Source organism: Hemiscyllium ocellatum, chromosome 1 (assembly GCF_020745735.1).
Source record: "Hemiscyllium ocellatum isolate sHemOce1 chromosome 1, sHemOce1.pat.X.cur, whole genome shotgun sequence".
Lineage (NCBI taxonomy): Eukaryota > Metazoa > Chordata > Chondrichthyes > Orectolobiformes > Hemiscylliidae > Hemiscyllium > Hemiscyllium ocellatum.
In genome coordinates, this window is record NC_083401.1 from 69795458 (window position 1) to 69809045 (window position 13588).

The following is a 13588-nucleotide window of genomic DNA, read 5'->3' on the forward strand; positions in this document are numbered from 1 at the left end:
AAGAATGCTCATAAATTCTATTTAGTGAATGAATTAAAGACAGAAAACCCTGATGCATGAAATACTTCCCTTGTTTACCCTTATTCCCCCCCCCCCATAATAATTTGCTTGTTATACTGGGGTTTTGCCTTTACTAAGGAGAAATAAATGTGACTGTTAAATACTACACTTGGCTCCCGATAAACATGTACAGCTGAGCAGCTCATCTTCAAAATGTGTTGCCTAAGCTAATGTTTGTATTGGCAGCTGGAAATAAAAGAAACCTGGTACCATGTACAATGTATACAATTTCATTATTACAAGGAAGTACAGCAGAAGCTACAGCCAACAGAAAATTTTGCCAGGCGAGGCATGTTGCAAGTATTTATGCTTTTGGATAAATGTAGGTCAAATGTGTATACTTTGGAAAATACAGAGTGCTTTCTTTTATTTACCTTTTAAATGATATGCTTTATTTTAAAAATGGTTTAACATAATTAGTGATAAGTAAGTTCTATCATCTAAAACTAGCAAATCTACTTTTTTTCCCTACACACCCAAAGTTGTGCACTTGAATTTTATAGCTTATTGTCCATGGATTTTCCCTTGTCTTGTATTTCTAACAATCATGGAAACTAGGAATATAAATTGTTTACATTTACAGCATTATGAATAGAGGGAAAATATGTTCTTAGTACTTTTGCTTAAATATATGCACATATATTTGTAATCAAGTGCCATTTCTTTCTTATAAGAAATTATTTGCCTTGTTTTTGAGGACAGTTCCTGGGTTCCCTTGACACAGATGCAACTGGTGTTAGCAGTAAAATGATAGAAAATGGATTTAAATGTATTTTGCCATAACAAATAAGAAGTCTGATAGGTGGCATTTTTTCTTTACAGGCCAAACTTGGGAACAGTACAGTCAGTCCCAATGTAGGTCATCTTGTACTTAAGTACCTGTGCCCAGCAGTGAAAAATGTGCTTCAAGATGGGTTGAAGGCATACATTCTGGATATGATCGTAGGCCAAAGGAAAAATTTACCATGGATTGTTATTGAGGCTTCTACTCAGCTAGGTATGGCTTTACACTTTCACCAGCAGCTATAGCAAGTCTTAAGATATTCAATGCTCAGATTACAAGTAGCAATTTAATTAGGACTTCCAACAATACGAAATAGAATTGAGATTAAGACTGGTTGATAGTTTAAGTAACTAGCATTATTATTTTCTCTTTTTGTTAAGGACCACAAATTGGTAGCTTTGAAGCTGACATGTGAATACAATAAGAACTATCACTCAATTTTACTCTTGGCGCTTACTTTCAGTTATAATGGCGAACCAAAACCTTTGGCCAATATGCAATATTTTCTCACATTTAGTTAGATATGAAATTCTGATAACTGTATTTTTAAAAGGAAAACCCTGAAAAGTATATTTTTTTATTTTTACTCTATTCCTTGGTTATTCATTTCTCTTCACTTTTTGGTTTTCTCTTTCTCCACAACCCTTTGTTTTTCTCACCATATTCTATGCTTCTCCTTTTGTCTCCTGTTCTTTTGCCCTTTGTGTCTCCAATGCTCCCAGCCCTGAACAGCATCATGCCCTTTCCCTGTGTTTTGATTTCCCATTCCCAAACCCTATTTAATTTGGGGTTAAAACTCACCCACATAACTTTGCATTGGATAGGTTTATTGTGTAGAAAGAGAATTTTGGTAAACTATTGAGAATGAAGTAAAGGTAACTTTGTTGTGCATTCATACAGACTGTATTCGAATTAGTTGTATTTAATAGTATCACTAGATGGCAGTCAATTCTTCAACAATTTTCTTCCTATTCTTGATGAATACTTTAAAGATTAGAACAATTCCAACATCTGCTTTAATGTTACCCTTAATATAAAAAAGTTGAAGTTGTTGGTTAGTTCGCAGAGCCAGTTGATTTTTTTTTTTGCAAACGTTTCATCCCTCTACTAGGTGTTGTCTTCAATGCTATGTAGCCTCCAGATGAAGCACTGTTGTGATCTGCCCAGAATTTATGTGGTTCTGTCTGTCATGACAGGTGGTTCTATTTCTAGTTTTGTACTGTGGTGATCTGCAGATGGGGTCTATTTCAATACATTTGTTTATGGCACCAATGGATGAATGCTAGGCACCCAAGAATTCCTGAGCTTGTCTTTGTTTTGCCTATCCCTGTATCGTAATGTTGTTCCAGTTGAATTGGTGCCCTTCATTGTCAGTGTGCTCGTGTATTCTGGTGGTGCATTTCCTGCCTGTCTGTCCTGTGTAATCTTTCTCGCAGTTGTTGCATGGTATTTTGTATATCACATTCATCCTGCATGTTGTGGCTGTGGAGTCTTTTGTCTCGGATAGTATCTGGTGAAGTATGGCTGTTGGTTTGTGTGCTGCCATAATTCCCAGAGGATGTAGGAGTCTTGTAGTTAGTTCTGAAATGTTATCATAAACGGTCCAAGTTAGAAAGCACACACCACCTTTATTAATAACATATTCACCAGGAGCAAGTTCACCAGAGAAGTAGAGAACGACTCGAGTTCTGAGATGAATACGAATAAAGAATGGTGAATTCCTTACCAGAGTGCACAGAAAGGCTACACACACAGAATAGATTCTTAATTACAACAGTAACTACCCCAACGTCCACAAACAGAGCTGTGTCAAGACTTTATTTAAACAAGCTATAACACACTGTGACACCTCAGAACTCTGCAACAAAGAAGAGGAACACCTCGACAAAATCTTTGCTAATAATGGGTACCCTAACAGCTTTGTCCATAGATGTCAACACCAAGAAGACACCATGTTCCCCAATACACTGACCATCCTAGTCTATATTAGAAATGTCTCAGCACTGACTACAAGACTCCTACATCCTCTGAGAATAATGACAGTACACAAATCAACACCCATACTTCGCCAGATACTATTCAAGACAAAGACCCCATAGCCACAACATGCAGGACGAATGTGATATACAAAATACCATGCAACAACTGCGGGAAAGATTACACAGGACAAACAGGCAGGAAACGCACCACTAGAATACATGAGCATCAGCTTGCAACAAAATGACATGACCAGCTGTCCATCACGTTAATACACACTGACAATGAAGGACACCAATTCAACTTGGACAGTGTAATGATATTGGGACAGGCAAAATAAAGATAAGCTCAGGAATTCATGGAGGCCTGGTATTCATTCACTGGTGCCATAAACAAACATGTTGAATACAGACCACTACAGTACAAAATTGGAAATAGATCCATCCACCGTGACAGACAGAACTGTATAAATTCTGGGCAGATCACAATAACAGTGCTTCATCCAGTGGCTGTACAGCACTATAGATGTCACCTAGTAGGGGGATGAAACATTTGCAAAAAAAAAAATCAATCAGCTCAACGAACTGACCAACAACTCTAACCACAACCTGCAGTATAGATCTTCACAAAAACCGTTTTTAAAAAAAGTGTCACTGAGAAGTGTGAGGAAACAATGTCTCTAAGCCAAAGAAAAAGCTGTTTGCAAAGCTAATCAAAACTTAATTAACAAGCAGACTTTAAGGAAGATGTTAGTGAAGGAATGTGAACCAGACAAGTTTACTAAACGAACTGAGGAAGGAACTGACAGAGAGTTAGTACTAGGCCAAGTGTGTGAAGAAAGCAGAAGAGAGCTTTTTTTTTGTAAATAAGAAACTGGTACTAGTTGAACTGGTAATTCTATAAGAGGCTGGTGCTAGAGCAGTCTTTAGAATATCCATTGTGACTGTGGACATGGCCATGTCTCTTCACAGCCTCCCCTCAGGACCATGGTAACTCAGCTGTAATGGTCCTCTGAGTCTCCACAGGAATGCTGTCTCTGAGCCCAATATTGTTCTCCTATTGAAAGAGGAACAGGCGTAGGCCATTCAGCCCCTCAAATCTGCAATTACATTCAAGGTTAAAAATCACACAACATCAGGTTATAGTCCAGCAGGTATATTTGGAAGCACTAGCTTTCGGACCACTACTCCTTCATCGCAAACACCTGATGAAAGAGCAGCGCTCCGAAAGCTAGTGCTTCCAAACAAACCTGTTGGACTATAACCTGTTGTTGTGTGATTTTTAACTTCGCACACTCCAATCCAACAACAGCACCTCCAAATCATGATCACATTCAAGAAAATTGTGGCTAATCTAATTATAACCATAAATCCCCATCCTTGCCTCTTGTGATAACCTTTCAACCCCTTCATTAACAAGAAACTGTCTACTCCTGCCTTAAAAATATTTAAGGACTCTGTTTCCATCGAATTTTCAGCAAGAGAGTTCCATGGTCTCATAACTCATTGACAGAAACATTTTGCCAAATCTTTAAGTATTCCCTGTTTTTTAAACAGTGATCCTGGTTTTAGATTCTTCCATAAGAAGAGGAAACAACAACACTCTTCAGGATTTTATATATTTCAATCAAGTTGCTTTCAACTCTTTTAAACGCTAGCAGAAACTAGCCTAGTCTGTCGAACTTTGCCTTATCAAGCCTACCTTCCATTCCAGATATTAATTTGGTAAACCCTCTCTAAACTACCTCCAACACATTTACATCTTCTTGCCAGTGACCTGTATAATTGAAGTGTAAGCTCCCGAATTCTGTTTTAAACTCCCCTTGCAATATGCACAAGAGCATATCTTTGAATCTCAGAGTTCTGTAAACTCTTGCTATTTAGATAATATGCTTTTTTATTTTCCTACCAAATGGACAATCACATCATTTTCCCACATTATAACCTATTGGCCATATGTTTTGCTCCTTACTTTACCTATCGATATCTTTCTGTAGTCTCCTTGTGTCCTCTTCATAACTTACTTTTCTACCTATCTTTTGGTTGTGAGCAAATTTGGTAATCATATCTCTGGTCCCTTCATCTAAGCCATTATATAAATTGTAAACAGTTGGGTCCCAACACCCAACCCTGTGACACAGCATCCGTCTTATCTTCCTGATCTGAAAAAGACCCTTTTATTCTCTGTTTCTTGTTAGCCAGGCAATCTTTTATCCTTGAAGAAACTCTCTTCCTCCCTCTACAAGGACCCTCACCTTAACCTCCTTCTACCTATCGCATTCCCAATGCCCCTCCCCCAAGTCCCTCCTCCCTACCTTTTATCTTAGCCTGCTTGGCACACCTTCCTCATTCCTGAAGAAGGGCTTATGCCCGAAACGCCGATTCTCCTGCTCCTTGGATGCTGCCTGACCTGCTGCGCTTTTCCAGCAACACATTTTTCAGCTCCAATCTACTATCCATGCAAATATACTATCCTCTACATTCTGGCTTTTATTTTTCTCAGCACCTTTGATTCAACACTTTATCAAATGTCGATTGGAAATCGTATGTACAGTACTTCCATTAGTTCTCCTTTATCCACAGCACAAGTTACTTCCCCAGAAAATTTCAATAGATTGGCCAAACATGATTTCCTTTTCACCAAATCCTGTAAAAATTTGATTATCTTGAATATATCCAGGTGCCCTATTATAACTTGTTTAATAATCGCTCACATTTTCCCTATGACAGGTGTCAAGCTAACTGACCTTTAGTTTCTTTCTTGCTTTCTCCCTCACCTTTTAATGATTTGCATTAATTGTGTTTCAATCTAATGGGTTTGTCCTAGAATCAAGGGAATTTTGAAAAATCAAAACCAGCGTATCGACTATTTCACTTGCCAATTCTTCTAAGGTCCTAGGAAGAATTCCATCAGCTCCCAGACATTTATCATACCACAGCTCTGACAATTTACTTGCAATTACTTGACTGGTGTTGCAATTTTGTTGAGTTCCTCTCTTCTATCTCCTGATTTATTGCTACTTCTGAGATGTTACTTTTATCCTCCATAACCAGATAATCCGATTGACAGATTTTGTTCAGGGCAACAGGCATATTTTTACATTGAACTGACAACAGACAGAATTTTACCTTTGCACTTTATTCGGAAGACGGCACCTCCAGGGTGGCACGGTGGCTCAGCGGTTAGCATAGCTGCTCACAGCACCAGGGTCCCAGGTTCAATTCCAGCCTCAGGGTAACTGTCTGTGTGGAGTTTTCACACACTCCCCGTGTCTGCGTGGGTTTCCTCCGGGTGCTCCGGTTTCCTCCCACATTCCAAAGATGTGCAGGTTAGGTGAATTGGCCATGCTAAATTACCCATAGTATTAGGTACATCAGTTAGAGGGTGGGCTACTCTTCGGAGGGTCGGTGTGGACTTGTTGGGCCATACTGTAGGGAATCTAATCTAATCTAATATTCTGTCTAGCACTCACTCAATATTGCAACATCAGCTCTAGAAAATAATTGCCATGATCACATTGATACGAAAATAATCATTCTACTTTAAATCCTGTGGGTTAAGTAAAGTGAAACACAAGGGTCTTTTCCCTTGGGGACATTTTTTAAGGTGAGAGAAGAAAGTTTTAAAAAGGTCACGAGGGCAACTTCTTTACATAGAGGGTGGTTTGTACGTGGAATGAACTGTCAGAGCAAGTGGTGAATGCAGGTACATTTACAACATTTGAAAGACTTTTGGATAAGTACATGAATAGGAAAGGGTTGGAGCAATATGGGCCAAATGCAGGCAGGTGGAATTAGTTTAGTTTGGGAGCATGGTTGGTGTGGACTAGTTTGATCAAAGGGCCTGCATCCATGCTGTATGACTCTATGACTCTATAATTAGACTTATTTGAAGACCTTCAAGGTATTTCTTGGATATAGCACAGCAATGCACCATAATGCAAAGTTTTAAATCATTTGCATCTTCCACATGTATAGTTCCTTGAAAGTGGAGTCACAAGTAGATAGGACAGTGAAGAAGGCATTTGGTATGCTTGCCTTTTGTTGGTCAGTGCATTGAGTATAGGAGTTGGGAGGTCATATTGCGGTTGTACAGGACACTGGTTAGACCACTATTGGAATATTATGTGCAGTTCTGGTCTCCCTTCTACAGGAAGGATGTTGTGAAACTTGAAATCTTACAGAAAAGATTTAGAAGCATGTTGTCAGGGTTGGAGGATTTGAGTTATAGGGAGAGGTTGAGTAGGCTAGGGCTGTTTTCCCTGGAGTGTCACAGGCTTAGAGGTGACCTTATAGAGGTTTATAAAATCATGAGCGGCATGGTTATGGTAAATAGACAAGGTCTTTTCCCAAGGGTAGGTGAGTCCAAAACTAGAGGGCATAGGTGTAAGGTAAGGGGCAAAGATTTAAAAGGGACTTAGGGGACAACATTTTTATGCAGAAGGTGGTGCATGCTGAGCTGCCAGAGGAAGTGGTGGAGGCTGGTACAATGGCAACATTGATGAGTATAGGAACAGGAAGGGTTTCAAAGGAGAAGGATGAAATGCCCGCAAATTGGACTAGATTATTTTGGATATCTGGTCACTGTGGACCATTTAGATCTAAGGGTCTGTTTCCATGCTGTATATCTCTATGTCTCCATATATGAAATAGATGCAATTAAAGGAAAATAATCACTTTGTGACATATGATGCAAATGTGGATCCACCAACTTAATGTAAATGAAAGGCATGAATATTAAGGAATTTGCATTATTCTGAATCAGAAACTAAAAACTTCAATTGTACCAATAATTAGCTATATCTCCGTTGTTTCGGTTACTTTCTGAACTAAAAAGTAACAGAAAAAAGTTCTCACCTCTGTTTTCATTGTATCATCACCTTCGCTCACAGTTTTGTTCTTGACTCCTATCTGTTTCTCAGATGTGTCTCATGGCAAGGATGGTTCTGCTGTCAGCAAACCCTGATGCCCCAGACTTAATGGTATCTTTAATATTGGTTTCGTTCTTCAAGCTTTCACAATGAATGCCTATTTTTAGGCAGACATATCAAATTCCCACTTTAATTACAACTTAATTAATAAGAATCTTGCCTTGCAGTAATTACCTTCCCCAGCTGCTGTTCTGTTAGGATAATTTTTCTGACTTTCCTGTTGCCTCTTTGCTTTATCTTTTACCTCGTGCACAACAACAGGAAATCTAGGGCATGATGATTTTTTTTCAGAAAGTAGCCGCACTTATATGTTATTGACCTTAATACATGTCCCTCAAACTTATCACTTTAATACTTAACCATATCCTTAAGAAAATTAATAAAACAAATTACTTGCTTTATGTGAGACAAAGCATCGGTGTAGTTATATAATTTGGTAAATGTGCTCAAACACAAAATATTAAGAAAGATGTTCTTGTTTGACCAATGCAACAACATACTCATTAACAGTGAGTACCAAACTAATACTAAATACTTAAAATCTTATGCTTGTTCTTCAATCGTTCAAAAAGTGGAGTAAGACGGCCTGTGAAATGAATTGTATTCAGAACCTTTAACAGATGTCAAAGAAGAGGGACTGAGATTGTTTCAGCCTGATTTTTGCAAAATTTGTTGAAATTCAAGATCCGAAAGGTGAAGGAGCTGTGTTCTAACTCAATTCACCACCCAGGCTCATCCAAAAATTCAAATGGCACATGCAAAATTAAATGCGTTATCCTATCATTACTGTTTTGACACTTGCTTGTTTTCATTTCAGGTCCTTCTACCAAGGCACTTAACAATCTTTTTTGCAAGATAAGTCAGTATTCTGAATTAACGAGTCACAGCACAAGATTTAATGCATTCATTTTTGGCCTTCTGAAGTAAGTTACTAATTATTAGAACTTGAAAATAATATTACACAAACAGTATTCAAAATGATGGCAAATATGTTTTTTTGGGGTGTATTTTAAGAAAATTTATGTCTTCAGTGAATAGAGATGAAAGTTGCTGCAAAGATTTGTTGAATCCTTCATCTATATTGCGTTTTGAAATAGTATTTAAGTTCAAGTCCAAACAAAGCTTTGCAGTAAACCTTACTTTTGTCACTACATTTTGGGCAGTATTTAATGGAGGTGATGGGGGTCTCAACTTTCCATTCTATCCATGCCATTCGCAATCTTATAAACTTCTATCAGGTCGCCCCTCCACCTCTTGCATTCCAGTGAAAACAACCCCAGTATTTCAACCTTTCTTCATAGCTGAAAACCTCCATACGAGGCAACATCTTGGTAAACCTTTTCTGTACCCTCTCCATAGCACCCACATCCTCTGGTAGTCTGTGACCAGATCTGATTGACAAGTAAAAACAAATCAGATATGATTGAATGGTAGAGCAGACTCGATGAGCTGAATTATAAACAAATGTGGAGATGGGCATGAAATTCCACCCTTGTTGGTGACCACTAATTTTTACATATTGTCATAATGATAATCTGATTAGTGTTTCCGTTTTATGCGACCTTCAGGTTTATGACTACTTTTGTTTGTTATCTTAAATGATACACTTTTACTTGCAGAGAAAACCCACTTGTAGGAAATGGAAACTACCAAGTAATTTCTTAAGTGCACCAAATAATTTTTAAGACTTCTAGTCTCTATTGCATAATGAAGATAAAAACACAATAAAAACGGTTTCTTCCACAAGTACTTTGCATTTTATCACAGAATGAACTGCACCTAATTGTCTCAACCTTTGAACATTTACCGGCCACATTGGCAAGCCTGGAACTCGTGTCCTATATTTGCAGTGCCCCCAGTTTTAGCTGGTGGAGAATTAAGTTGTCCGTAGTTGCCTCACATACAGTTCATGGTGACTTGATGCCAACTAATGCACCGCCATCACTTGCCATGAACCTGTACTTTTCATGCCAACCCATGCCTGTCAACTACTTCCATGACCCCTTATGCTATCAGTAAGACATAGGAGCAGAGATTAGACCATTCAGCTCATCAAGTCTGCTCTGCCATTCAATCATGTCTGATTTGTTTTTAATCCCCATTCTCCTGCTTTCACCCCAAAACCCTTGATCCTCAAAACCTATCTATCTTGGTCTTAAATATACTCAATGACCTGGCCTCCACAGGCTTCTGTGGTAAAGAATTCCATAGATTCGCCACTCTCTGGCTGAAGAAGTTTCTCCTTACTTCTGTTCTGGGAGGTCTTCTTTTTGCTCTTAGGCTATGCCCTCAGGTTCTATTGTCTTCTACCAATGGAAACATCTTCCCAACATTTCCTCTGTCTAGGCCATTCAGCATTCTGTATGTTTCAGTTAGATCCCCCCATATCCTTTTAAATTCCATCAAGTATGAGTCTTCAAATGTTGTTCATATGTTAAGCTTTTCATTCCTGGGACCATTCTCATGAACTTTCTCTGAACACGCTCCAGGGCCAGTACATCCTTCCTGAGATATGAAGCCCAAATCTGTGCACAATACTCCAAATGTGTCCTGATCAGACCCCTATAGAACCTCGAAGTACATCCCTGCTTTGATATTCAAGTCCTCAATAAATGCCATCATTATATTTGCCTTCCTAACCACTGACTCAACCTGCAAGTTCACCTTGAGAGAATCTTGGACTAGAGCTCCCAAGTCTCTTTGCACTTCAGACTTCTGAATTTTCTTTCCATTTTGAAAATAGTCCATGCCTCTATTCTTCCTACCAAAGTGCATGACCTCATACTTTCTCACATTGTACTCCATCTGCCACGACTTTGCCTCCTCTCCTAACCTGTCAAAATCCTTCTACAGCACCTCTCCTCAATGCTACATGTCTGTCTAACAATCTTTGTATAGCCTGCAAGCTGAGCCAGAATGCCCTCCGTTCCATCATCTAGATCGTTACTGGATAGTGAAACGTTGTGGTCCCAACATTGAGCCTTGAGGAACATCACTTATCACTGGCTGCCATCCTGAGAAGAATCCCCACTCTCTGCTTTCTGTCAGACAGCCAAGCTTCTATCCATGCTAGTACCTTGCCTCTAACACCATAAGCCTTTATCTTATTATGTAGCCTTCTGTCTGGCACCTTATCAAAGGCCTTCTTGAAGTCCGGGTAGATAACCTTTGGTCTAACCTGCTTGTTACTTCCTCAAAGAATTCTAGCAGATTTGTCAGGCATGACGTCCCCTTGATGAAACCACGCTGACTTTGCCCTATTTTACCATACACTTCCAAGTATTCAGAAATCTCATCCTTCACAATGATTCCAGGATTTTACCCTACTAAAGTTAGGCTAATCAATCTGTAAATTTCTGTCTTTTGCCTTGTTTCCTTTTTAAACATGGGTGCCATGTTAGTGATTTTCCAGTCGTCTGGAACCCTTCCTGATTTTAACGATTGCTGAAAGATCACCACTCATGCCTCCACTATCTCTTCGCCTGTCTCCCTTAGAACTCTGCGATATAGTCCATCTGGTCTATGTGATCTATCCACCTTCAGACCATGTCAAACCATTGCAACTCCTGCTTCTTCGAGACCCATTCGTCCAATAAGCATCCAATACAGCGCCTATGAGCTGTAAAATAACAATGGTAAATGTACAACTGCTTAGAGGAAATAAATAAATCCTGATGGGAAAGAAACTCCTCCCCCTGCTAAAAATGATAAAGACCATTAAAGTATATTAGGAGAAAGTGAGAACTGCAGATGCTGGAGATCAGAGCTGAAAAATGTGTTGCTGGAAAAGCACGGCAGATCAGGCGGCATCCAAGGAGTGGGAGAATCGACGTTTCGGGCATAAGCCTGAAGAAGGGTTTCTCCTGCTCTTTGGATGCTGACTGACCTGCTGCATTAAAGTGTATTAGTTAAATAACAGAATATTCAAATACTTCACACTTCATAATCTTGTCCAGATAATCACTGAAACATTCACAGAAGAGATCACAGAAAACCTTACAACAGTAAGTTCTCAGTCAAACAAAATTAACAGTTGTCTTCACTGATCAGAATCCTAGCTAAATCAATGTTTATTAGTTTGGGCTCTTAGCCACACATTGTAACAAGAAAAGGTTTATATAATGAAAGATTACATCTATAATAGTGATATGATCCAAGATGACGGTAATACTGGACATGCCAGATTCCAGAGTGAAACATGGCTTAATAGAGCATATGTTTTACTATTGCAGTTTTGTTACTGTAGTCATCAGCTATTGACAGACTTGTGTGAATATGTTCAATATACTTGCAGCAAGGAGCAAATGTATTACACAAAAGAATAAGGAAAAAAAAATAAAGCAAGATATATGACAATTTGCAGAGATCTTAAATAACATAAATCACAATACAGTCCTTTTTCCGTGCACTCAATCCCAGTTAAGAATCAATCCTGTCTTCACTTTAAAATTTCTACTGAATTGACAAGATTGTAAGTGTTCCTTTTCAGGGACTTTCTGCAAATTTACCAGATGTGATTTTCTTCATCTCTCCTAGTGACACACAAAATACAGGCTAACTCACAGATTTATGTTTCTTAACTTTAAGTCAAGCTCAGACTTTTTCCAATTTCTTGGACTGCTAAAACAGCCCACGACTTCTCTCCAGCTCTGATGGCCTGGAAACTGCCAGATTAAAGTAGTCCTTCTATTTGTGTGGATCTTATCTTCTTCTGAACTGAACTTGCTTGTGACCCCTGACCTCTCTGACTGTAGGTTGGAGCAGCTCAATTTTGTAAGCACATCAGCAATTATCTCACTAGCTAAAAGTCATTTAATTTAAGTTACGTACTCTCTTAGAAGTGCTGCATTGAACTCTCTGCTAAAATGACCTTCTGAACTTTGTTCTTAAAAAAACAGTCACCCTTCAGAACTAAAACTAAAAGCCTGATTTACCTCTGCTTTGGATGGAGAGGCTGGGAGAGATGGAGCACCCACGGGGCAGACCTTGCAGCAGTGTCTGATGTGGAAATGGGCCCCCTTGAGGGTGGTATTCTACAACCTGTCTTCATGTCCAAGACCTGAAGAGAGTGATCACTGCTCTTTCTGCTCCCAAACCCCTCGTGTTAGCATTAAAATTGACGCCAAGAGGGAAATGGGTCTTAAGGACCCTCGATTGGGATGAGGGCACTTCAGCTTCTTTGAGACATCTCTTGCCTCATGTCAAGTTTATGGGGAGTGTGGCAAGACTACCATCATGGAAATCTGACAGTTCCCCACTATTGGAGGAACTATAAAATTCTGACCTATGTTTTACTCATCATCATCAGTTAAATTTAGTTTTGCAAGCTAATACCCATTACAGTTCAGGCACCATTGTCACCACTGACTCCTTACTGGCATCCAGTTTGTAATCTTTTGTATAATCTAATTAAACACTTCTTTATTTTCTATAACCTGTCTCAAAATAAACTTGCTCAATTATGAAGCCAGTGCAAAGAAGATTATTGCCACACTCCCCATAAACTTGACACGAGGCAGGAGATGTCTCGAAGAAGCCGAGGTGCCCTCATCCCATCCTTAAGGCCCCCTTCTCCAATGTATCAAATGAATCAATATCAAATTTACACTTCAAAAGCAAACTTCTGCAGATGCTGGAAATATGCAATAATAATAATTAATAATAGGAAATTACCTGCAAGTCTGGCAGTATCTCTAGAGAAAGAAACAGATTTAACATCGTGATCTTTCACACACTACTCTCCACAGATGTGGAATAATTTTTAGCATTTTCTGTTTTTACGTCAAATATACATTCCTCTTTCTACTAAATTCCTCCAGCGCATTGCTCCACCATGT

General features: G+C 39.0%; 1 protein-coding gene and 1 long non-coding RNA gene across 8 annotated transcripts in view; one reads left to right on the plus strand and one right to left on the minus strand.

The window, feature by feature from the left end:
- LOC132810025 (uncharacterized) overlaps window positions 1–13497 on the minus strand; it is an 88752-nt gene extending 75255 nt beyond the window's left edge. Inside the window, exon 1 of the long non-coding RNA XR_009642682.1 lies at window positions 13425–13497. This is a non-coding gene — a long non-coding RNA (uncharacterized LOC132810025). The remainder of the gene's footprint in view (window positions 1–13424) is intronic.
- rusc2 (RUN and SH3 domain containing 2) overlaps window positions 1–13588 on the plus strand; it is a 134476-nt gene that overhangs the window by 97858 nt on the left and 23030 nt on the right. For all 7 annotated transcript variants that reach the window (XM_060822545.1, XM_060822587.1, XM_060822592.1 and 4 more), the window contains 2 exons: window positions 883–1057; window positions 8569–8674. In XM_060822545.1, coding sequence (XP_060678528.1) covers window positions 883–1057; window positions 8569–8674 — 281 coding nt within the window. The remainder of the gene's footprint in view (window positions 1–882; window positions 1058–8568; window positions 8675–13588) is intronic.